Below are 26034 nucleotides of genomic sequence, written 5' to 3'. Positions count from 1 at the left end.
CAGCAGTCTTCCAGTGAAGTAGCTGCGTATCGTCACCTGGAGATAATATGGGACGCGGAACGTTGACAATGCATCCAATATTTTGTCCCACCTGGCTGTGTTAAAGGCATTTTTAACATCCAGCGTGACGATGAGGCAGTACTTTTTTGTGCCGCTTTTCCATCTCGATCCTTGGATGGCGTTTGTTGTTATCCCGACCACTTTCTCCAGAGCGTCTATTGTAGACTTTGCCTTAGTGAAACCAAATTGGCTTTGGGACAGGCCACCATTGTTGGCGACAGCTACCTGAAGCCTGTTGCAGATTAGCTTCTCCAGCACTTTGCCTAACGTGTCCAGGAGGCAAATCGGCCAGTATGACGATGGGTCGTCGGGCGGCTTACCAGGCTTCGGTAATAAAACTAGCGTTTGGAGTTTCTATATTGTGGGGAAAGTTCTCTCCATTAGGCATATGTTAAAAAGCTGCACGAACTGCGCGGGCCGCAAGGACATAGCTAGTTTCAGTGCTCGGTTAGGGATTCCGTCCGGACCCGATGCCTTACTGGGCTTTAGGCTTCTGGCGATCGTCAGCACCTCTTCGACTGAGACTTCGTCGATGAGAGACGGCATGGCTGCTACGTGGCTCGATGGTATGGCTTCCGTAAGTAATACGTCGGGTCTGATTGGGAATAGCGTTTAGCGTTAGGTACAGAAGAAACATCTTTCAACATTTAATATAAGGCAACATAAATATATAATATTACAGTGCAACGGGCATCTCAATATTCTACTCTCCTTCCAGCATGAACGCTACCAGTCTCTTCGGTGGAGGTACAGAGCCCACTACCTCTCTGTACTTCGAGCATTGGTACAACACGTGTTCCGGGTCTTCGTACAGATTTGGGCAGTTAGGGCACTCTGGAGAGTCCTCATGCCTGAACTTATGGAGATAATTCCTATATCCGCCGTGTCCAGTGAAAAACTGTGTTAGGTGGAAGTTCATTTTGCCATTCCGTCTCCTAATCCATTGCTCCAGATTGGAGATCAGTTTATGTGGTCATCTCCCCTTGTTCGCAGTGTTCGCAGGCGTCTAACTGCTTAAGGTCCTTCTATGTCGGGTAGCATCCTCGAAAGGGCCGCCTGCATTTTGGCTGCTTTGTGGCTAACTCGACTATTTTGCGGCTTGTGATGAGGACCGCCCCTGCTTTATAGCCTGCCAGCTCCAGGCTAGCGCCACGCAGCCAGCTGGCCACGATCCTTATGGCTGCATTCGTAGCCACTTCCACGTCTTCTATTTCTTTGCCCACCACTACTAGAGCTATGTCATCCGCGAATCCTATGATTCTGCATCCCTGGAGCAATTGCAGTCTGAGCACCTCGTCATTCATTATGTCGTACAGGAGGGGGTCCCAGGACCGACCCCTGTGGGAACCCTGCTGAGACAGTGTAACTCATAGCACCGTCATCCGTATCATAACTCAATACCTCCATCCATGCTTTAGCGGCAATATCTACCGCCGCCTTAATTGCATCGACCGTAGACCTTGCCTTGCGAAATCCGCATTGCTGTTTGGACAGGGCCTCTTTCTCTTCGACGACACCTTTCCAGTACACATCCCGCTGTGTCCAGTAGGCAGATTGGCCTGTTTCCCGAGGGTTCCTCTATTGGCTTGTCCCCTTTCGGTAGAAGTTTTAGTTTCTGTCTCTTCCATCTCTTAGGACCACCTGGTCCTGGAGCCATTTTGTCGCTTTTTTACTTGCCGCTTACACGTCATCTGCCGACACCTGCTGCACTAGCTCCGTGCTCAGTGAGCGTTTGGCTAATTCCAGTCGTGGGTGTTGGGGGAACAGAACTCAACTATAGTGGCATGGTCGCTGATTTGCTCATTCCACCAGTAGCAAGGTGCTCCTCTTTTGCTTGGCATCCTCCTGGGAATGGATAAGTCGCACGCATCCGACATATTTACCATGAGCTGCCGCACCATGTCGTCTGCTAACTCCGTGGCCCAAGTCTATTGAGCATGACGTAACGAGTCCATGTAGGTTTCGTCGTCTAGGCCGTTGTCCTTCCATTTGGTGCCTGTTTTTTTGGGCTGATGTTTTCTCCGTCCTCTTCCGTAGATCTCAAAAAGCACTGTTTGGTGGTCGCTGAATGTGAATTCATTACTGACTTTCCATGTAGTTAGCCTATAAAGTGAGCTGTTGAGTAGGGTAAGGTCTAGAATAGAGCCTCTACCGGCCTTGCAGTACGTGAGCTCCTGCCCGTCGTTTGCAAGGCCCAAGTCGAGCGCCGAGAACTTTTCTAGCAGGGTGGTCCCTGTCACGTCAGTTTCCTTGCTTTCCCATTCCACGGCGTTAAAGTCTCCGGCTATGACGAGAGGAGCTCTGTTGCATGATCTGAAATTGCCGCAGTTCCCAGCTTGGAGGTGCGTAGCAACTGTAAACGGGGTTTCCATTAATTTTTGCGCTCACGTCGTTTGCTGCTCTGACCTCCTGGACCGGTGATTTAAGAGACCAAATGGCCGTTTTTCCACATTTGCTTGCCACCCAACCACTTCCAGCGATAGGCTTGTATGGCTCGCAGATTATTGCGACGTCCGTATTTCTCTCCCGTTTTGATTGTTTCAGAAGGGCCTGAGCAGCCTCGCAGTGGTTGAGGTTCAGCTGTGTCTACTTCATTTTCTGTTGGCCAGGGCGCTCCTAAACACGGGGCATTCCTTTTCTTAGAGAGCATGCACTGTGGCTCTTGTTTGCAGTCGTTAGCCAGATGGTCTTTTCCTCCGCATCGTTGGCACAGATTCGATCTGTCTAGATCACTTTTGTAGTGTCTTGCTAGATGTCCAAACTTAAGGCATCTGAAACATCTGGAGATGTTTGAGTGTGAGTTTCTTGACTTTGAGTTTGAGTTTCTTGAGTTGACACAGCCTACTCTCAGGAAGCCTACTGAAAGGGTCCTTTTCGCGCTTCCCGCTGGCAGTCTTATTGTCGCCCTCTGTGTTTGGCCGTACGCCTTTCGGCGAGTGGTTGTGTGTGTGTGTGTGTGTGTGTGTGTGTGTGTGTGTGTGCTTGTGTGGGTGTGTGTGCTTGTGTTTTTTTTTTTTTTGTATTCAGTTTATTTATTTATCCTTAGTTATTTAGCTGCGGTTATAGTTGGGGTATTGTTTAGGTAGCGTGGATTGCCTGCGGAACGGCCGCGAAGCATTGCTTCACAGGCATGTTCTTGCTACCTAAATATCCGCGGTTCTCCGTCTGCTGCGCTCAACTCTCCTGAGTTCTCGCATTACTTCTGCTGCGAAGGTGCTGGCAGCGTCCCACTTTTGTGCGGTCTCTATCATGCTCGTGACCAGGTTTTCCACCGTGATAGGTCTGCCCATGATGTCCTTCAGTTCCTGTCTGTTCGCTGCGAAACGTCCACACTCGAATATGACGTGATTGGCGTCCTCTATGATTCCTCTGCCGCACCAAGAACACTCGTCTGTGTTGTCGTGGCCGAATCGCTTTAAGTAGCTCCTGAAGCATCCGTGGCCTGATAGGAGCTGCGTTAAATAAAAATTAGTAGTCCCAAGTTTGGGATAAGCCTATGCGTCCAGCGTCCTTTAGATGCGCGATCCCAGCGTGCTTGCCATCGTGCTACGCTCTGCATCCTTGCCTCAGTGCGAGTCGAGTTTGCTGTGTTGCTACCATCGTGGGCTCTATAGCAAACTACAGCTTCTGTTGCCAGTTCGCTTAGCGGGACCATTCCTGCGATAACCAGCGCCGCTTCGTCCGATACCGTCCGGAATGCGCAGCTGACCCGTAGAGCGCTTAGGCGATATATAGACTGTACGCCCCGGCTGTGAACAGCCATAGCTCTGCTCCAGATGGGGGACGCGTACATTATTACCGCTCTGTTAACGGTCAAAAGGAGACGGCGTCTCTGCTGTTTCGGTCCCCGTGTGTTCAGCATAATCCTGGATAGCGCTCGACAGGACTCTGCTGCTTTCTTGTGCACGTACTCCAAGTGCTCTTTGAACGACATTCTTGTGTCTAGCATGACACCCAGGTACTTTAGCGCCCTTGCCGACTCTATTGTCGCACTGCCGACTCTTATGTACGCTGCTTCCACTCTTTTTCGACTACTGACTAACACCGCTTCTGTTTTGTGAGCAACCAGCTCGAGTCCAGCTGCTGCCAGCCATTGGTGCACCCGGTCAATACTGTGGTTGCACGATTCCTCTACGTCCTTCAATTCCTTGCCGACGACTACAAGGGCCACGTCGTCCGCGAAGCCGATGATACTTGTATCGATCGGGAGTTCCAGTCGGAGGATGCCATCGTACATGATGTTCCAGAGGAGGGGTCCTAGAACTGAGCCTTGGGGCACTCCAGCGGACACTTGATGTGTAGTGGGGCCGTCTGCGGTGTCGTATTGCAGCAGTCTTCCAGTGAAGTAGCTGCGTATCGTCTCCTGGAGATAATATGGGACGCGGAACGTTGACAATGCATCCAATATTTTGTCCCACCTGGCTGTTTTAAAGGCATTTTTAACATCCAGCGTGACGATGAGGCAGTACTTTTTTGTGCCGCTTTTCCATCTCGATCCTTGGATGGCGTTTGTTGTTATCCCGACCACTTTCTCCAGAGCGTCTATTGTAGACTTTGCCTTAGTGAAACCAAATTGGCTTTGGGACAGGCCACCATTGTTGGCGACAGCTACCTGAAGCCTGTTGCAGATTAGCTTCTCCAGCACTTTGCCTAACGTGTCCAGGAGGCAAATCGGCCAGTATGACGATGGGTCGTCGGGCGGCTTACCAGGCTTCGGTAATAAAACTAGCGTTTGGAGTTTCTATATTGTGGGGAAAGTTCTCTCCATTAGGCATATGTTAAAAAGCTGCACGAACTGCGCGGGCCGCAAGGACATAGCTAGTTTCAGTGCTCGGTTAGGGATTCCGTCCGGACCCGATGCCTTACTGGGCTTTAGGCTTCTGGCGATCGTCAGCACCTCTTCGACTGAGACTTCGTCGATGAGAGACGGCATGGCTGCTACGTGGCTCGATGGTATGGCTTCCGTAATACGTCGGGTCTGATTGGGAATAGCGTTTAGCGTTAGGTACAGAAGAAACATCTTTCAACATTTAATATAAGGCAACATAAATATATAATATTACAGTGCAACGGGCATCTCAATATTGATTCAAGCAGGTGAGACTCTGCTGGTCCGGGGTTCCCTCTACTGGCAGAGCCCTCAATGGGCCTTCCACCAGTATGTTAGGTACTTATTATCGCTTGGGTCCTTGGTTATTGCTTCCAGAGGTCTGGAATTGGAGGGCGGCTTCCGCCGTGACAAGAGTTGACTGAAGTAGGAGGAAGGAGTACGTGTCTTGCAGATTTAACACCTGCCCCTCACAGACCGCCGAAGTGCGGAGCTCTTGGCGGTATGAACGCAAATTCGCATCGGCCCTTTGATGCCAATTCGCGAAGAGCGTCTGCCTCTTCTTCGATTCGAGCTCGAAACTCCAGGAACTCCAGGAACCGCAAAGTATTACTTCGCGGGGATGGATTACCTATTTTAGGCAGTATCCTTTTCGCATCTTCTTAGATACCTCTGGATGCCTATTATGAGCTGGCTTATATTCCCCATTTGTCCTCTCCTTCCAGCATGAACGCTACCAGTCTCTTCGGTGTAGGTACAGAGCCCACTACCTCTCTGTACTTCGAGCATTGGTACAGCACGTGTTCCGGGTCTTCGAACAGATTTGGGCAGTTAGGGCACTCTGGAGAGTCCTCATGCCTGAACTTATGGAGATAATTCCTATATCCGCCGTGTCCAGTGAAAAACTGTGTTAGGTGGAAGTTCATTTTGCCATTCCGTCTCCTAATCCATTGCTCCAGATTGGAGATCAGTTTATGTGGTCATCTCCCCTTGTTCGCAGTGTTCGCAGGCGTCTAACTGCTTAAGGTCCTTCTATGTCGGGTAGCATCCTCGAAAGCGCCGCCTGCATTTTGGCTGCTTTGTGGCTAACTCGACTATTTTGCGGCTTCTGATGAGGACCGCCCCTGCTTTATAGCCTGCCAGCTCCAGGCTAGCGCCACGCAGCCAGCTGGCCACGATCCTTATGGCTGCATTCGTAGCCGCTTCCACGTCTTCTATTTCTTTGCCCACCACTACTAGAGCTATGTCATCCGCGAATCCTATGATTCTGCATCCCTGGAGCAATTGCAGTCTGAGCACCTCGTCATTCATTATGTCGTACAGGAGGGGGTCCCAGGACCGACCCCTGTGGGAACCCTGCTGAGACAGTGTAACTCATAGCACCGTCATCCGTATCATAACTCAATACCTCCATCCATGCTTTAGCGGCAATATCTACCGCCGCCTTAATTGCATCGACCGTAGACCTTGCCTTGCGAAATCCGCATTGCTGTTTGGACAGGGCCTCTTTCTCTTCGACGACACCTTTCCAGTACACATCCCGCTGTGTCCAGTAGGCAGATTGGCCTGTTTCCCGAGGGTTCCTCTATTGGCTTGTCCCCTTTCGGTAGAAGTTTTAGTTTCTGTCTCTTCCATCTCTTAGGACCACCTGGTCCTGAAGCCATTTTGTCGCTTTTTTACTTGCCGCTTACACGTCGTCTGCCGACACCTGCTGCACTAGCTCCGTGCTCAGTGAGCGTTTGGCTAATTCCAGTCGTGGGTGTTGGGGGAACAGAACTCAACTATAGTGGCATGGTCGCTGATTTGCTCATTCCACCAGTAGCAAGGTGCTCCTCTTTTGCTTGGCATCCTCCTGGGAATGGATAAGTCGCACGCATCCGACATATTTACCATGAGCTGCCGCACCATGTCGTCTGCTAACTCCGTGGCCCAAGTCTATTGAGCATGACGTAACGAGTCCATGTAGGTTTCGTCGTCTAGGCCGTTGTCCTTCCATTTGGTGCCTGTTTTTTTGGGCTGATGTTTTCTCCGTCCTCTTCCGTAGATCTCAAAAAGCACTGTTTGGTGGTCGCTGAATGTGAATTCATTACTGACTTTCCATGTAGTTAGCCTATAAAGTGAGCTGTTGAGTAGGGTAAGGTCTAGAATAGAGCCTCTACCGGCCTTGCAGTACGTGAGCTCCTGCCCGTCGTTTGCAAGGCCCAAGTCGAGCGCCGAGAACTTTTCTAGCAGGGTGGTCCCTGTCACGTCAGTTTCCTTGCTTTCCCATTCCACGGCGTTAAAGTCTCCGGCTATGACGAGAGGAGCTCTGTTGCATGATCTGAAATTGCCGCAGTTCCCAGCTTGGAGGTGCGTAGCAACTGTAAACGGGGTTTCCATTAATTTTTGCGCTCACGTCGTTTGCTGCTCTGACCTCCTGGACCGGTGATTTAAGAGACCAAATGGCCGTTTTTCCACATTTGCTTGCCACCCAACCACTTCCAGCGATAGGCTTGTATGGCTCGCAGATTATTGCGACGTCCGTATTTCTCTCCCGTTTTGATTGTTTCAGAAGGGCCTGAGCAGCCTCGCAGTGGTTGAGGTTCAGCTGTGTCTACTTCATTTTCTGTTGGCCAGGGCGCTCCTAAACACGGGGCATTCCTTTTCTTAGAGAGCATGCACTGTGGCTCTTGTTTGCAGTCGTTAGCCAGATGGTCTTTTCCTCCGCATCGTTGGCACAGATTCGATCTGTCTAGATCACTTTTGTAGTGTCTTGCTAGATGTCCAAACTTAAGGCATCTGAAACATCTGGAGATGTTTAAGTGTGAGTTTCTTGACTTTGAGTTTGAGTTTCTTGAGTTGACACAGCCTACTCTCAGGAAGCCTACTGAAAGGGTCCTTTTCGCGCTTCCCGCTGGCAGTCTTATTGTCGCCCTCTGTGTTTGGCCGTACGCCTTTCGGCGAGTGGTTGTGTGTGTGTGCGTGTGTGTGTGTGTGTGTGCTTGTGTGGGTGTGTGTGCTTGTGTTTTTTTTTTTTTGTATTCAGTTTATTTATTTATCCTTAGTTATTTAGCTGAGGTTATAGTTGGGGTATTGTTTAGGTAGCGTGGATTGCCTGCGGAACGGCCGCGAAGCATTGCTTCGCAGGCATGTTCTTGCTACCTAAATATCCGCGGTTCTCCGTCTGCTGCGCTCAACTCTCCTGAGTTCTCGCATTACTTCTGCTGCGAAGGTGCTGGCAGCGTCCCACTTTTGTGCGGTCTCTATCATGCTCGTGACCAGGTTTTCCACCGTGATAGGTCTGCCCATGATGTCCTTCAGTTCCTGTCTGTTCGCTGCGAAACGTCCACACTCGAATATGACGTGATTGGCGTCCTCTATGATTCCTCTGCCGCACCAAGAACACTCGTCTGTGTTGTCGTGGCCGAATCGCTTTAAGTAGCTCCTGAAGCATCCGTGGCCTGATAGGAGCTGCGTTAAATAAAAATTAGTAGTCCCAAGTTTGGGATAAGCCTATGCGTCCAGCGTCCTTTAGATGCGCGATCCCAGCGTGCTTGCCATCGTGCTACGCTCTGCATCCTTGCCTCAGTGCGAGTCGAGTTTGCTGTGTTGCTACCATCGTGGGCTCTATAGCAAACTACAGCTTCTGTTGCCAGTTCGCTTAGCGGGACCATTCCTGCGATAACCAGCGCCGCTTCGTCCGATACCGTCCAGAATGCGCAGCTGACCCGTAGAGCGCTTAGGCGATATATAGACTGTACGCCCCGGCTGTGAACAGCCATAGCTCTGCTCCAGATGGGGGACGCGTACATTATTACCGCTCGGTTAACGGTCATAAGGAGACGGCGTCTCTGCTGTTTCGGTCCCCGTGTGTTCAGCATAATCCTGGATAGCGCTCGACAGGACTCTGCTGCTTTCTTGTGCACGTACTCCAAGTGCTCTTTGAACGACATTCTTGTGTCTAGCATGACACCCAGGTACTTTAGCGCCCTTGCCGATTCTATTGTCGCACTGCCGACTCTTATGTGCGCTGCTTCCACTCTTTTTCGACTACTGACTAACACCGCTTCTGTTTTGTGAGCAGCCAGCTCGAGTCCAGCTGCTGCCAGCCATTGGTGCACCCGGTCAATACTGTGGTTGCACGATTCCTCTACGTCCTTCAATTCCTTGCCGACGACTACAAGGGCCACGTCGTCCGCGAAGCCGATGATACTTGTATCGATCGGGAGTTCCAGTCGGAGGATGCCATCGTACATGATGTTCCAGAGGAGGGGTCCTAGAACTGAGCCTTGGGGCACTCCAGCGGACACTTGATGTGTAGTGGGGCCGTCTGCGGTGTCGTATTGCAGCAGTCTTCCAGTGAAGTAGCTGCGTATCGTCTCCTGGAGATAATATGGGACGCGGAACGTTGACAATGCATCCAATATTTTGTCCCACCTGGCTGTGTTAAAGGCATTTTTAACATCCAGCGTGACGATGAGGCAGTACTTTTTTGTGCCGCTTTTCCATCTCGATCCTTGGATGGCGTTTGTTGCTATCCCGACCTCTTTCTCCGGAGCGTCTATTGTAGACTTTGCCTTAGTGAAACCAAATTGGCTTTGGGACAGGCCACCATTGTTGTCGACAGCTACCTGAAGCCTGTTGCAGATTAGCTTCTCCAGCACTTTGCCTAACGGCCAGTATGACGATGGGTCGTCGGGCGGCTTACCAGGCTTCGGTAATAAAACTAGCGTTTGGAGTTTCCATATTGTGGGGAAAGTTCTCTCCATTAGGCATATGTTAAAAAGCTGCACGAACTGCGCGGGCCGCAAGGACATAGCTAGTTTCAGTGCTCGGTTGGGGATTCCGTCCGGACCCGATGCCTTACTGGGCTTTAGGCTTCTGGCGATCGTCAGCACCTCTTCGACTGAGACTTCGTCGATGAGAGACGGCATGGCTGCTACGTGGCTCGATGGTATGGCTTGCGTAAGTAATACGTCGGGTCTGATTGGGAAAAGCGTTTCCACAATCGACTTCAGCTCGCTTGGGTCAGAAGGCTTCGCTTGTTTACCGTCGTAGAGTCTTTTAACGACAGTTTTGTACGTCTTGCCCCAAGGATCATATTCGGCTGAGTCGCATAGCTCCAGGAAACATTCTCGTTTGCTTTCTCTTATGGACTTTTTTAGCATTTTTCTGGCACTCTGATACCTTAGCTGCTGTTCGGCATAGTTGGGTCTACCTCGGGCTCGCTGGTATCTCCTTCTGGCTTGGATGCACTTCCGCCGTGCTTCGGCAATATTTTCGTTCCATCAGTACGTGGGTACATGGTGGCGCCGAAACGTTTTCCGGGTTTGCATGCTCTCGTCACAGGCACGCGATAGCTGGCATGCCATTTGGGAGGCTCTTCTCTCTGCGTTGCCGGCAGTGACAAGCGAGTGGACTGCATTCGAAAAGGCCACGGGGTCGAAAGTATCCAGGCGGTAAGCTTTCCGACTTAGGCTTCTAGTGCTGGTTGCAGTTCCTTCACCAATCGTGCATATTATTGCGGAGTGGTCGCTTGCGGTGTATAAGTCGCTTAGTTGCCATTTTGTTGCGCTAAAAAGTGACGAGCTTGCGAAGGTAAGATCGGTTATGGATCCGATACCACCTCGAGTGAAGGTATTTTCCGAGCCGAAGTTTAGCAGGGCTATATCTAGGGCTGCGAAGCTTTCCAACAGGGCACGACCTCTTGCGTTAGTTGCTTGGCTGCCCCATTCCACTGCCCAGGCGTTGAAGTCACCAGCAATAATGACCTTCCGCCCCCTTGCGTCATCTACTAATGCATCTAATGCAGATGTAAATTCGCAGAGCTGCATGCTTGGGGCCAGGTAGCAGCTGTATATCCACAGGCTGCCGTATTGTGCGCGTACAAACCCAGTGAAGGACTTTGTTTTTGTCAGCGATGTCGATGGGTCGCCACATACCCAGAGCGCAGCTTTTAAATCCTGATCCTCGGTCCATATGGTTTCTCGGTGGTGGGGTTCGCTAATAATGGCAATATCAATGCGCATCTCCCTAACAGTCTGCTCCAAGATGGCTTGAGCAGCTATGCAGTGGTTAAGGTTTATTTGGAGTAACCTTAACATTTCATTTTGCGTACTGCCTCGCGATACGCCGGACATTTAAAGCTTCCTGTAGCGTGGTCCGTTGATTTTTCTCCTTTACGTATGCAAAGGCTACATTTTGGTGGCTTGGAGCAGCTCTTTGCTTCGTGACCTGTGTCCCCGCATCTGAAGCATGCGCCTTTCATATCGTCTCCGCTGGTGCAGTTCGCTGCAATGTGCCCAAAACCCTGGCATTTAAAGCATCGCTTTGATTGCTCTATTGCACGAATACGGCAGACAACCCATCCGATCCTCACCTTGGCCTTTCGACAAGCGTCCTGGCTTTTGGCGCTGGGAGAGTAACTGTGGCCCTTTGTTGGCCGCCAAATGCTGGTCGCAGCGATTTGATCGTTTCAATCGGCAAGGAGTCCTCTTGTAAGGCACTTTTAATCGCTTCGAGCACTTCCTCCTTAGTCGCCAGCTCATCCAGGTCGTTTCGGTCAGCGTTCTTACTACCGCCCGGTCACCCAATGCCTTTCCCACAGCTTCTTGAAGCTCATCTGCGGAGTGCTCCGGCTTCCTATTGAGGCGCAGCAGAAGATCGCCCTTCGCGGTCTTGCGAATGCCATGCACATCGCCACTTAGGTGCTTGAGGGCCGGGTCGCTCTTCACGAGCCTGAGCATATCGGCATATGTGCAGTCACCCACTCCGTGGACTGTAATGGCGTCGGCTCTGGGACGCTTCTGCGTTCGCTTACGTCCGTTCACTGTTGTCCAACTCTCTGGGTTGCCATTATGACCAGCTTAGTTGGAGTTTGCAGGGGCTGTCTTTTGATGCGTGAGCAGCGCCTGCTTTGCTGGGTTTTGACCTTGGCGTTTAGCCTTCTTGGAGGGGGTTCTGCGCTGCTCTGGCACGCCATCCCTCGGCCGTTTGGGCGTGCTTGCCTCTTTTTGGCCCCCGAGCTTCGTTGGGCGCGTCTTTAGCACGTTCGGCTTCGCACGTCTGACTAATGACGGCGTCGTTTGCGCCTCGTCGCACTTCGTTTCCGGCGCACACAGCTTGAGCGCCACCTTCTGCAGGCTTTCTACTCTCGCGAGTTCCTCTCGCCTCAGCCCGTTAATGTGGCGTTGTCCGTTGAACAGCGCCGTTAAGCCGTTTAGGACTAAGCCCATCTTCTCGATCGTGCCTCTTAGCGTTCCTCACTCGCTTTTGCCGGCGACGACGCAGCCACTCTTTGCTGCACTGGCGTGACCGCCTGGTGTGACGGTGACCGCTGTAGTGCAGAGCGGCGCGCAAAGGCATGCAGCTCATCCTCCATTTTTACTGTGGGTACCTGCTCTAACTATCAGGGCTCTACAGGAAAGTCCCTCGGTGGCCAACGGTTTCCCTCTGGCTATTAACCGCTGGGAGTTATACCGCTCCGACTCGGTCACCAGAGCCCCGTTTTTATGGGCACCGCCGCGGCGGGGGGGTTGGAAATTGGTCTGTTCCGCGACCTTTTGCTCCTTTTTTGCCCTGGAGCCTGTAGTGAGCACCGATATCGGCTTCTTTGCCTGTTCTTTCTCCAAAGCTTAAATGCTTAGCAAGAACAGCGTAAGCCCGAAAGTATGCTGTACTTTCAGCCAGTTACCGCTTATCGCCTGGTTGGTATCTCCGCTACGTAGTTTGGCAGCTGGCTCTATAGTGCAGATCAGCTGGTTGTGAACTGCGCTAGCCAACACTACTAACAGCTGTTAGAGTGAATGCAACCAACTGCACAAATAGCTTTGCGAGACGGCTAATACTATTGAGTGGTAAAACTCACAAAGCGCACAAACACGCCAAGTAGACGCCTCCACTCCCCTCGCCTGGATCGTGGAACTGTAGACGCCACCCCAGGAATGGTCTGCACGGGCTCCGCAATGAGTACCACCACGCACCTTTTGGTGTCTTAGGCCTGTCTCGGTTCCCTGCACACGTGCACTAACTTCACTTTAATTTCACAGGTCTATTTGTTTATTTTCACGGAGCAGTTACTAATCGCGTCCGCACTCTATGAAAACAGTCTAGCCTGTGTGTGTGCTTGTGTGTGTGTGTGTGTGTGTGTGTGTGTGTGTGTGTGTGTTTGTGTGTGTGTTTGTGTGTGTGTTTGTGTGTGTGTTTGTGTGTGTGTGTGTTTGTGTGTGTGTGTTTGTTTTTTTTTTTTTTTTTTTTTTTTTTTTATTTTGGAAGAAAAGAAAGTAACGGCTTAACATTTTACAAGGAGGAACTAAGACAAACAAAGAAGGAAAGGGTATTTTATGGGGAGTAGAAAGTTGTAGCCCGCTCCTGCGGGACAACCGCAAAGTACTACTTCGCAGGGCGGGGTACGGCTGTATATCAGCCGCTCATCAGTCGATGCCGCGTCGGATCCTCTCCTGTCGTCGCAGCTCCTTCATTATAGCCGATGCCATGTTAGCAACGGCTGTCCATCCATTTTCAGTGGCCACCATTCGCGCCACGAGATTCTCCGGAGACAAATCATTTCTGCCCGCCGTCGCTTTGTCTCGCTCGCGTCTATAGAGTGGGCAGTAGAACAATGCGTGCTCCGCGTCCTCAATCACACCGTGCCCACAGTGCTCGCAAAAGGGGTCGTCCTCATGATTAAACCTGTGCAGGTACGCTTTAAAGCAGCCATGCCCAGTAAATATTTGTGCCAGGTAGTGGTCTACATCGCCGTGTCGCCGCTGTAGCCAAAGCTTCAGGTTTGGGATTAGTCTGTGGGTCCATCTGCCACTTGAGCTCGCATCCCATTTGCTTTGCCATTGTTCGATGGTGTTATCCCTCAGTTGCCTGTTGGTGGTTGCCCCACATTGCCTTTCGGCCGCCATCAGGCCGAGTGGGATCATGCCTGCCAGTACTAAGGCCGCGTCTTCCGATACAGTGCGGAAGCAGGTGGCTACACGCAATGCACATCGTCGGTATGGAGCATTGCATCCTCGGCTGTAAGATGCAACTTCCATTGCGGGGGCCCATATGTTGGATCCGTAGAGGATTGTGGACGTCACCACTCCAGCGATTAGCCTTCTGCTCCTCTGCCTTGGTCCTTTGGTGTTCGCCAACATTCGGCTAATGGCTGTTGTAACACTGGCCGCTTTGTGGCTAATATACTCCAGGTGCTGTTTATACGACAGTCTGTGGTCTATCATGTCGCCCAGGTATTTGATAGCGGGCTTGGACTTAATGATAGCACTGCCAACGCGCAACAATGTCGTCTCAACTATCTTTCTGCTGCTTATTAAGACTGCCTCCGACTTCTGCTCCGCTAGCGTGAGTCCGTTCTGGGATAGCCAGTCAATTATCCTGTCGATGGCCGCACTGCTCCTAAGAGTGACCTCATCGAGATTCTTCGCCACAGTAACAACAGCGATGTCATCGGCGAAACCAATGATTGTGTTGCCCTCTGGTAGGCAAAGGCGCAGTACTCCGTCGTACATGACGTTCCACAGTAGCGGCCCGAGAACAGAGCCCTGAGGAACGCCTCCAGTTACCCTGTACTGTCGTTGGCCGTCTTCCGTGTCGTAATTTAGCACTCTGTCCTGGAAGTAGCTGGTCACTAACTTTATTAATTGGCTCGGGATGTGTCTGACCGTTAGCGCTTCTAGTATTTTTGTCCAATTGGCTGAGTTGAACGCGTTCCTGACATCCAACGTACAGACTAGGCAGTACTGTTTGGTGCCACTTGTCCATCTTGTGCCTTGGATAGCGTCTTCTGCTAGTTCAGCCACGGCCCTGATGGCATCCGTGGTGCTCCTGTGTTTCCTGAAGCCGAATTGACGTTCAGACAGACCGCGCACTTCAGCAAGCTTGCATTCTAGGCGATTGCATATTATCCGCTCAAATATTTTTCCCATCGTGTCCAGCATACACAGGGGGCGGTATGAGGAGGGATCATCCAGTTCCTTGCCGGGCTTCGGGATGAGCACAAGTCGCTGGAGTTTCCATCTACATGGTACTGTGCATTCCGCTATACATTGATTGTTCAACTCCACGAAGCTTCTGGGCTGTGCAGTAATGACAGCTTTTATTACCCCGTTCGGTATTCCGTCTGGTCCAGGGGATTTGTCGGCCTTTAGCTTCGCAGCAATGCTCAGTACCTCATTGTCGTCGGTGGGTGCACGGTCGTTTATTCCGTTTGCTGGTAGTTGCGGTACAATTCCAAGTGTCTGTCGAGGAAAGAGCGTTAGGACTATTTGTTTGAGCTGTTCCGGGTTTGTTGGCATTGGTTGCCTGCAAAGCCTTCCCATGACTAGCTTGTAAGCCAGTCCAAAGGGCTCCGCGTCCGCAGCGTCGCAGAGCTTCTGGAAGTATCGGGATTTGCTGCGTCTGATAGCTTCCTTGAGTAATTTCCGCTTGGCTCTGAAGTTCTGCAGATGGTGCTTAAAATTGGGGGACGGTCTTGACCGTTGGCTCTTCCGCCTAGCTGCGAGGCACTCTTTGCGCGCTTTGGCTATGTCCTCGTTCCACCAGGCTACCGGTCTATGTGTGTTTCCACCCTTGCGAACTTTTGTCAGTATAGCGTCACATGCGTTGGTGATAGTCTCTGCTATCGCGTCAGCAGAGCTGTTCGCCTCTTATGCCAAGTCCTTCTACCATAGGGGAGGAGTCTTTCCAGGTCCATAGTGTCCATCTTGTATCCAGTGTGTTGGAGCCTTCTACTGGCGCCTCTGCTTCCAAGTCGATAGGTGTCCGTTATCACCGCAAAGTGGGTATCATCGCTGTGGGTGTGTCCATCCGATACATGCCATTTGGCGTCTCGGGCAACGTCTGGACTGGCAAACGTCAGGTCTATGATCGACTCGCGACCCGCTTTGCTGTAAGTGCTTCTTGTGCCGATGTTCAGCAGACAGACATTTAGCGAAGCAAATATGTCCAGCAGGATGGTTCCCCTTGGTGTCGTTCTGCTGCTGCCCCATTCTGTGGCCCACGCGTTGAAGTCCCCGGCGATTATCACTGGAGATTTTCCGTGCGCGTCCTGTGCGATGTCTTCAATAATGGCTGTGTACTCTGCCAGGGGTATGCTTGGTGGTATGTAGCAGCTATAAACGTATATGCGACCACATTTTGCCCTAGCAAACCCTTTGCGAGCCATCCGTTGAGTGAGCTGGTATGGTGCCTGTCCGCAGCTCCATAGTGCTTCCCGAGCGTCTAGGCTTTCGTGCCACACTCCGATATGTTTGGGTGTATACGGTTCGCTAACGATGGCTACATCAATTCTCGTCTCCCGGGTCGTTTGTGCGAGCAGATCCTGGGCTGCTCTGCAGTGGTTTAGGTTAAGTTGCAGGAACTTAACCATTTTTAAACGCTTTGTAGGCCTTCTTATACTCCGGGCAGTTCCTGCTCAGAGTTGAGTGCGCGGCTTGGTTAGTGCCCGTGCCCATTCTTGTGCAGAGGATGCACTTTGCCTCATGCGTGCACTGTCCAGACTTGTGCCCAGTACCTGCGCATTTAAAGCATGTCTCCTTTCCAACCGGATGCTGGCTCTTGCACCTGGTTGATGTATGGCCGAATCCCATGCATCTGAAGCATATCTTTGGCTCGATCTTTTGACGTATTCGGCATATACCCACCCTATGCGGACCTTGCCGGTTTCGAGCAGTTTCGTGGCTAGGCTCGGTTGCAGGGCCAGCGATGCGATCTGTGTTCCTCCGTAGGCCGCCCTCATAGTGGGCGTCGCTTCTACTGGTATGTCTCCTTCCACCGAGGCAAAGAGAGCTGTGAGGACCTCATCTGCTGTCGTGGACTCATCGATATCTAGAACCTCCATTTGCACCGTTTCCTGCAAGGTTCTAACGGCAGCTTTTCCAGCCAGTGCGCTGCTGATTGCCACATGCAACTGGTCGGTAGCTGGGTGCGATGGCTTCTGGAGCCTGAGGATCAGTTCTCCTGCTGCTGATTTGCGGATGCCCTGTACATTATTTTTGAGCGCCTGCAGTGCAGGAGCTGTTCTCACCATTTTGAGCACATCTGCGTTTGGCATGCTCTCTGTACACTTGATCAGGATCGCATCCGGTCGGTTGGGCTGTTTCCGCCTGGTGAGCTTGCCCTTCACCTCAGTCTATTTATTTTTTACCTCTCGGGTATTTTTGACCGGTGTTTTTGCCTCTCGCGCTTGGGTCGGTACCTTGCCCTCTGCCGGCTGTGAACGTTGCTGCTTGCGAGTTGGTGCCGGCTTGGAGTTGCTTGGATTTTTTTCTGTAGCCTCGTTCGTCGGTTTTTGCGCCGCTGTCGGTGGTTTACTGCCTGCACCGCTTTCTTCCGTCTGCGTTGCCGTGTCGCATTTAGAATTGCTTCCGGCGCTTTCTTCAGCATGGCTCATCTGCTTATGGGACTCTTCGCTGCATCGCATGCGCAGGTTTTCCGTGAGCTGCGCTTTGACTACTTCTTGCAGCTCTTTTAGTCTCGCTAGCATGCTCTTCGTGGCCAAGTTTATGTGCCTCATCGCTGGCTGCTTGCCATGATACATGAACAGTAGCTCGTCCAGTATCGAGCCAATCTCTTCGATCTCCTGGGTATTTGCCTTGCTCTTCTTGGGCGGGGTGCTCCGTGGCTTGTCCGTAGGGCTGGCCGGGTCCCTAAGCCTTTTCGGGGTCTCTTTCTCTCCAATTTCCCTGCATGGTGCAGTGGGCTGAGGGGCCCTTACTGGTGTAGCCGGGGGCGTGCTCGCCAGGCATGATCGCCTAGCGAACGGGTCGGCCTGGCATACTCCTTCTTCCTCTTGTCCACCTAGTGGGGTGGTGCTTTTGTTGTTTCGGTTCATCATTGTGATTAATTGGGTCCCAACTCGAAGCCGTTGTTGTCGTGTGTATTGTGCAGTCACCTTCGAGATCCCGTGATTCGCGAGGTCCACGCGAGGGTTGACTCCGGTCCTTATGGGAGACGGAGTTCAGAGCCAGATCAGTGCTAGTCAGGGAATATCAACTGAGCCTGCACGGCCAACTGAATGGCGACATACGATAAGCGTTCAACGAGGCCTGCCAAGGTTTTAGCGGGACGGCGGCGAGGCTAGCATTAGCCTAGGAGCCGTTTCGACAAGGTGTCAGCTTGCCTATTAAGGTCCTAGAATGCCCGACTCGTCAGCCCATTTCTACAGTAACGTAAGGGGGGTCCAGTGGGTCGCTTCCACACTTTACTGGGCTCTGTGTGGGGGTGGAGTTTTGCTTGCTTGCGTTGACGGGCGTGCTGCCAGTTGTGGCGCTCATCGCTGCTGATTTGTGGCTCCAACGGTGGCCAATGGTTTCTCACTGGCGTTTGACAGATGGGAGTTTAACCGCTCCAGCTCGGTCGCCAGAGTCCCTTTTTAGCACACCGCTTTGCGGCAGGAGTTGACTTGGTCGGATCCGTGACCTTCTGTACAATTTCTTGCCTCGAGTCTGCAGCTGCAATGCGAGTAGAACGTGAAAGCCTAAAAGCATGCAATATCTTTCTTTGTCTTCATGTATACGCACACAGCGTGGCATACTTTCGCGCGTGTTTGCATTTTACCTTGACGCATGTACTTTGGTTGAGGTTGGCAGCACTGTACAACCAACCAGCTGTCCAGAGCTTTTGTCTTGCTCATGTGCTTGAGCATAAACAATGTCGCCATGATAGGTTCGCTAAGAAAGTGCTCAACTTGCTTACTTGGATCAGGTTTAGGGTTGGATATATACCATCAGGTAGTCCTCGCCATCACCCCGTCATCCAGGTGAGTGCGCGGGTTTTCTCCATTCTCGTGTTCACCTTCACAGTCTTGCAGGTGTACCACCAGTCGTGCCAGTCGTGCCACCTGCGTCTCTCCGTGTGCGTATGTAGTCATCTTTGGTTTGACGCACCCTGGCATCCGCCGCTTGCGAAGCGCGTTCAACGAGGCCTGCCAAGGTTTTAGCGGGACGGGGGCGAGGCTAGCATTAGCCTAGGAGCCGTTTCGACAAGGTGTCAGCTTGCCTATTAAGGTCCTAGATTGCCCGACTCGTCAGCCCATTTCTACAGTTACGTAAGGGGGGTCCAGTGGGTCGCTTCCACACTTTACTGGGCGCAGTGTGGGGGTGGAGTTTTGCTTGCGTGCGTTGACGGGCGTGCTGCCAGTTGTGGCGCTCATCGCTGCTGATTTGTGGCTCCAACGGTGGCCAATGGTTTCTCACTGGCGTTTGACAGATGGGAGTTTAACCGCTCCAGCTCGGTCGCCAGAGTCCCTTTTTAGTACACCGCTATGCGGCAGGAGTTGACTTGGTCGGATCCGTGACCTTCTGTACAATTTCTTGCCTCGAGTCTGCAGCTGCAATGCGAGTAGAACGTGAAAGCCTAAAAGCATGCAATATCTTTCTTTGTCTTCATGTATACCCACACAGCGTGGCATACTTTCGCGCGTGTTTGCTTTTTACCTTGACGCATGTACTTTGGTTGAGGTTGGCAGCACTGTACAACCAACCAGCTGTCCAGAGCTTTTGTCTTGCTCATGTGCTTGAGCATAAACAATGTCGCCATGATAGGTTTCGCTAAGAAAGTGCTCAACTTGCTTACTTGGATCAGGTTTAGGGTTGGATATATACCATCAGGTAGTCCTCGCCATCACCCCGTCATCCAGGTGAGTGCGGGTTTTCTCCATTCTCGTGTTCACCTTCACAGTCTTGCAGGTGTACCACCAGTCGTGCCAGTCGTGCCACCTGCGTCTCTCCGTGTGCGTATGAAGTCATCTTTGGTTTGACGCACCCTGGCATCCGCCGCTTGCGAAGCGCGTATGTGAACGTGGGTCTCCACGTGCTCAGCCCCTTCGCCCCAGCCCCAATGGATTGCACATCATCGCTTTGCTTTCCCTGCCGGAGCTGCGGCCCACGACAAAGAACAGCCGGAGCGACAATCGAGACGCGTCAACTCACTTTCACTTTCCTGTGTGTGTGTTTGTGTGTGTGTTTGTGTGTGTGTGTTTTTGTGTGTGTGTGTTTGTGTGTGTGTTTGTGTGTGTGTTTGTGTGTGTTTGTGTGTGTTTGTGTGTGTGTGTGTGTGTGTGTGTGTGTGTGTGGGCTTGTGTGGGTGTTTGTGTGTGTGTTTGTGTGTGTGTGTTTGTGTGTTTTTTTTTTTTTTATTTTTTTTTTATTTTGGAAGAAAAGAAAATAACGGCTGAACATTTTACAAGGGGGAACTAAGACAAACAAAGAAGGAAAGGGTATTTTATGGGGAGTAGAAAGTTGTAGCCCGCTCCTGCGGGACAACCGCAAAGTACTACTTCGCGGGGCGGGGTACGGCTGTATATCAGCCGCTCATCAGTCGATGCCGCGTCGGATCCTCTCCTGTCGTCGCAGCTCCTTCATTATAGCCGATGGCATGTTAGCAACGGCTGTCCATCCATTTTCAGTTTCCACCATTCGCGCCACGAGATTCTCCGGAGACAAATCATTTCTGCCCGCCGTCGCTTTGTCTCGCTCGCGTCTATAGAGTGGGCAGTAGAACAATGCGTGCTCCGCGTCCTCAATCACACCGTGCCCACAGTGCTCGCAAAAGGGGTCGTCCTTATGATTAAACCTGTGCAGGTACGCTTTAAAGCAGCCATGCCCAGTAAATATTTGTGCAAGGTAGTGGTCTACATCGCCGTGTCGCCGCTGTATCCAAAGCTTCAGGTTTGGGATTAGTCCGTGGGTCCATCTGCCACTTGAGCTCGCATCCCATTTGCTTTGCCATTGTTCGATGGTGTTATCCCTCAGTTGCCTGTTGGTGGTTGCCCCACCTTGCCTTTCGGCCGCCATCAGGCCTAGTGGGATCATGCCTGCCAGTACTAAGGCCGCGTCTTCCGATACAGTGCGGAAGCAGGTGGCTACACGCAATGCACATCGTCGGTATGCAGCATTGCATCCTCGGCTGTAAGATGCAACCTCCATTGCGGGGGCATATATGTTGGATCCGTAGAGGATTGTGGACGTCACCACTCCAGCGATTAGCCTTCTGCTCCTCTGCCTTGGTCCTTTGGTGTTCGCCAAAATTCGGCTAATGGCTGTTGTAACACTGGCCGCTTTGTGGCTAATATACTCCAGGTGCTGTTTATACGACAGTCTGTGGTCTATCATGACGCCCAGGTATTTGATAGCGGGCTTGGACTTAATGATAGCACTGCCAACGCGCAACGATGTCGTCTCAACTATCTTTCTGCTGCTTATTAAGACTGCCTCCGACTTCTGCTCCGCTAGCGTGAGTCCGTTCTGGGATAGCCAGTCAATTATCCTGTCGCTGGCCGCACTGCTCCTAAGAGTGACCTCATCGAGATTCTTCGCCACAGTAACAACAGCGATGTCATCGGCGAAACCAATGATTGTGTTGCCCTCTGGTAGGCAAAGGTGCAGTACTCCGTCGTACATGACGTTCCACAGAAGCGGCCCGAGAACAGAGCCCTGAGGAACGCCTCCAGTTACCCTGTACTGTCGTTGGCCGTCTTCCGTGTCGTAATTTAGCACTCTGTCCTGGAAGTAGCTGGTCACTAACTTTATTAATTGGCTAGTGCTTCTAGTATTTTTGTCCGATTGGCTGAGTTGAACGTGTTCCTGACATCCAACGTACAGACTAGGCTTGTGCCTTGGATAGCGTCTTCTGCTAGTTCAGCCACGGCCCTGATGGCATCCGTGGTGCTCCTGTGTTTCCTGAAGCCGAATTGACGTTCAGACAGACCGCGCACTTCAGCAAGCTTGCATTCTAGGCGATTGCATATTATCCGCTCAAATATTTTTCCCATCGTGTCCAGCATACACAGGGGGCGGTATGAGGAGGGATCATCCAGTTCCTTGCCGGGCTTCGGGATGAGCACAAGTCGCTGGAGTTTCCATCTACATGGTACTGTGCATTCCGCTATACATTGATTGTACAACTCCACGAAGCTTCTGGGCTGTGCAGTAATGACAGCTTTTATTACCCCGTTCGGTATTCCGTCTGGTCCAGGGGATTTGTCGGCCTTTAGCTTCGCAGCAATGCTCAGTACCTCATTGTCGTCGGTGGGTGCACGGTCGTTTATTCCGTTTGCTGGTAGTTGCGGTGCAATTCCAGGTGTCTGTCGAGGAAAGAGCGTTAGGACTATTTGTTTGAGCTGTTCCGGGTTTGTTGGCATTGGTTGCCTGCATAGCCTTCCCATGACTAACTTGTAAGCCAGTCCAAAGGGCTCCGCGTCCGCAGCGTCGCAGAGCTCTTGGAAGTATCGGGATTTGCTGCGTCTGATAGCTTTGTTGAGTAATTTCCGCTTGGCTCTGAAGTTCTGCAGATGGTGCTCAGAATTGGGGAACGGTCTTGACCGTTGGCTCTTCCGCCTAGCTGCGAGGCACTCTTTGCGCGCTTTGGCTATGTCCTCGTTCCACCAGGCTATCGGTCTATGTGTGTTTCCACCCTTTTGCGAACTTTTGTCAGTATAGCGTCACATGCGTTGGTGATAGTCTCTGCTATCGCGTCAGCAGAGCTGTTGGCATCGCCTCTTATGCCAAGTCCTTCTACCATAGGTAGGAGTCTTTCCAGGTCCATAGTGTCCATCTTGTATCCAGTGTGTTGGAGCCTTCTACTGGCGCCTCTGCTTCCAAGTTGAGAGGTGTCCGTTATCACCGCAAAGTGGTCGCTGTGGGTGTAAACATCCGATACATGCCATTTGGCGTCTCGGGCAACGTCTGGACTGGCAAACGTCAGCTCTATGAGCGACTCGCGACCCGCTTTGCTGTAAGTGCTTCTTGTGCCGATGTTCAGCAGACAGACATTTAGCGAAGCAAATATGTCCAGCAGGATGGTTCCCCTTGGTGTCGTTCTGCTGCTGCCCCATTCTGTGGCCCACGCGTTGAAGTCCCCGGCGATTATCACTGGAGATTTTCCGTGCGCGTCCTGTGCGATGTCTTCAATAATGGCTGTGTACTCTGCCAGGGGTATGCTTGGTGGTATGTAGCAGCTATAAACGTATATGCGACCACATTTTGCCCTAGCAAACCCTTTGCGAGCCATCCGTTGAGTGAGCTGGTATGGTGCCTGTCCGCAGCTCCATAGTGCTGCTCCAGCGTCTAGGCTTTCGTGCCACACTCCGATATGTTTGGGTGTATACGGTTCGCTAATGATGGCTACATCAATTCTCGTCTCCCGGGTCGTTTGTGCGAGCAGATCCTGGGCTGCTCTGCAGTGGTTTAGGTTAAGTTGCAGGAACTTAACCATTTTTAAACGCTTTGTAGGCCTTCTTATACTCCGGGCAGTTCCTGCTCAGAGTTGAGTGCGCGGCTTGGTTAGTGCCCGTGCCCATTCTTGTGCAGAGGATGCACTTTGCCTCATGCGTGCACTGTCCAGACTTGTGCCCAGTACCTGCGCATTTAAAGCATGTCTCCTTTCCAACCGGATGCTGGCTCTTGCACCTGGTTGATGTATGGCCGAATCCCATGCATCTGAAGCATATCTTTGGCTCGATCTTTTGACGTATTCGGCATATACCCACCCTATGCGGACCTTGCCGGTTTCGAGCAGTTTCGTGGCTAGGCTCGGTTGCAGGGCCAGCGATGCGATCTGTGTTCCTCCGTAGGCCGCCCTCATAGTGGGCGTCGCTTCTACTGGTATGTCTCCTTCCACCGAGGCAAAGAGAGCTGTGAGGACCTCATCTGCTGTCGTGGACTCATCGATATCTAGAACCTCCATTTGCACCGTTTCCTGCAAGGTTCTAACGGCAGCTTTTCCAGCCAGTGCGCTGCTGATTGCCACATGCAACTGGTCGGTAGCTGGGTGCGATGGCTTCTGGAGCCTGAGGATCAGTTCTCCTGCTGCTGATTTGCGGATGCCCTGTACATTATTTTTGAGCGCCTGCAGTGCAGGAGCTGTTTTCACCATTTTGAGCACATCTGCGTATGGCATGCTCTCTGTACACTTGATCAGGATCGCATCCGGTCGGTTGGGCTGTTTCCGCCTGGTGAGCTTGCCCTTCACCTCAGTCTATTTATTTTTTACCTCTCGGGTATTTTTGACCGGTGTTTTTGCCTCTCGCGCTTGGGTCGGTACCTTGCCCTCTGCCGGCTGTGAACGTTGCTGCTTGCGAGTTGGTGCCGGCTTGGAGTTGCTTGGATTTTTTTCTGTAGCCTCGTTCGTCGGTTTTTGCGCCGCTGTCGGTGGTTTACTGCCTGCACCGCTTTCTTCCGTCTGCGTTGCCGTGTCGCATTTAGAATTGCTTCCGGCGCTTTCTTCAGCATGGCTCATCTGCTTATGGGACTCTTCGCTGCATCGCATGCGCAGGTTTTCCGTGAGCTGCGCTTTGACTACTTCTTGCAGCTCTTTTAGTCTCGCTAGCATGCTCTTCGTGGCCAAGTTTATGTGCCTCATCGCTGGCTGCTTGCCATGATACATGAACAGTAGCTCGTCCAGTATCGAGCCAATCTCTTCGATCTCCTGGGTATTTGCCTTGCTCTTCTTGGGCGGGGTGCTCCGTGGCTTGTCCGTAGGGCTGGCCGGGTCCCTAAGCCTTTTCGGGGTCTCTTTCTCTCCAATTTCCCTGCATGGTGCAGTGGGCTGAGGGGCCCTTACTGGTGTAGCCGGGGGCGTGCTCGCCAGGCATGATCGCCTAGCGAACGGGTCGGCCTGGCATACTCCTTCTTCCTCTTGTCCACCTAGTCGGGTGGTGCTTTTGTTGTTTCGGTTCATCATTGTAATTAATTGGGTCCCAACTCGAAGCCGTTGTTGTCGTGTGTATTGTGCAGTCACCTTTGAGATCCCGTGGTTCGCGAGGTCCACGCGAGGGTTGACTCCGGTCCTTATGGGAGACGGAGTTCAGAGCCAGATCAGTGCTAGTCAGGGAATATCAACTGAGCCTGCACGGCCAACTGAATGGCGACATACGATAAGCGTTCAACGAGGCCTGCCAAGGTTTTAGCGAGACGGGGCGAGGCTAGCATTAGCCTAGGAGCCGTTTCGACAAGGTGTCAGCTTGCCTATTAAGGTCCTAGAATGCCCGACTCGTCAGCCCATTTCTACAGTTACGTAAGGGGGGTCCAGTGGGTCGCTTCCACACTTTACTGGGCTCAGTGTGGGGGTGGAGTTTTGCTTGCTTGCGTTGACGGGCGTGCTGCCAGTTGTGGCGCTCATCGCTGCTGATTTGTGGCTCCAACGGTGGCCAATGGTTTCTCACTGGCGTTTGACAGATGGGAGTTTAACCGCTCCAGCTCGGTCGCCAGAGTCCCTTTTTAGTACACCGCTATGCGGCAGGAGTTAACTTGGTCGGATCCGTGACCTTCTGTACAATTTCTTGCCTCGAGTCTGCAGCTGCAATGCGAGTAGAACGTGAAAGCCTAAAAGCATGCAATATCTTTCTTTGTCTTCATGTATACCCACACAGCGTGGCACACTTTCGCGCGTGTTTGCTTTTTACCTTGACGCATGTACTTTGGTTGAGGTTGGCAGCACTGTACAACCAACCAGCTGTCCAGAGCTTTTGTCTTGCTCATGTGCTTGAGCATAAACAATGTCGCCATGATAGGTTCGCTAAGAAAGTGCTCAACTTGCTTACTTGGATCAGGTTTAGGGTTGGATATATACCATCAGGTAGTCCTCGCCATCAGCCCGTCATCCAGGTGAGTGCGCGGGTTTTCTCCATTCTCGTGTTCACCTTCACAGTCTTGCAGGTGTACCACCAGTCGTGCCAGTCGTGCCACCTGCGTCTCTCCGTGTGCGTATGTAGTCATCTTTGGTTTGACGCACCCTGGCATCCGCCGCTTGCGAAGCGCGTGTGTGAGCGTGGGTCTCCACGTGCTCAGCCCCTTCGCCAATGGATTGCACATCATCGCTTTGCTTTCCCTGCCGGAGCTGCGGCCCACGACAAAGAACAGCCGGAGCGACAATCGAGACGCGTCAACTCACTTTCACTTTCCTGTGTGTGTGTTTGTGTGTGTGTTTGTGTGTGTGTGTTTTTGTGTGTGTGTATTTGTGTGTGTGTTTGTGTGTGTGTTTGTGTGTGTTTGTGTGTGTTTGTGTGTGTGTGTGTGTGTGTGTGTATGTGTGGGTTTGTGTGTGTGTTTGTGTGTGTGTTTGTGTGTGTGTGTTTGTGTGTTTTTTTTATTTTATTTTTTTTTTATTTTGGAAGAAAAGAAAATAACGGCTGAACATGCATTCTAGGCGATTGCATATTA

At 51.8% G+C, this 26034-nt stretch overlaps 1 protein-coding gene across 1 annotated transcript; it reads right to left on the bottom strand.

Moving 5' to 3' along the window:
* Positions 1-20190: 20190 nt before the first annotated feature.
* On the bottom strand, positions 20191-24553 carry LOC138911619 (uncharacterized). Its single transcript, XM_070210998.1, has 6 exons — positions 23918-24553; positions 23364-23851; positions 23119-23283; positions 22394-23051; positions 21465-22289; positions 20191-21378 (listed from the first exon to the last, which is right to left on the bottom strand). Exons 1-6 carry the CDS (start codon positions 24551-24553, stop codon positions 20191-20193), a joined length of 3960 nt encoding a protein of 1319 aa, XP_070067099.1.
* Positions 24554-26034: the final 1481 nt, after the last annotated feature.

The sequence above is a fragment of the Drosophila virilis genome, unplaced genomic scaffold (assembly GCF_030788295.1).
Source record: "Drosophila virilis strain 15010-1051.87 unplaced genomic scaffold, Dvir_AGI_RSII-ME tig00001725, whole genome shotgun sequence".
In the NCBI taxonomy this organism is placed as follows: domain Eukaryota; kingdom Metazoa; phylum Arthropoda; class Insecta; order Diptera; family Drosophilidae; genus Drosophila; species Drosophila virilis.
The sequence above is the reverse complement of the archived record's forward strand: the minus strand, read 5'-3'. Positions and strand labels throughout refer to the sequence as shown.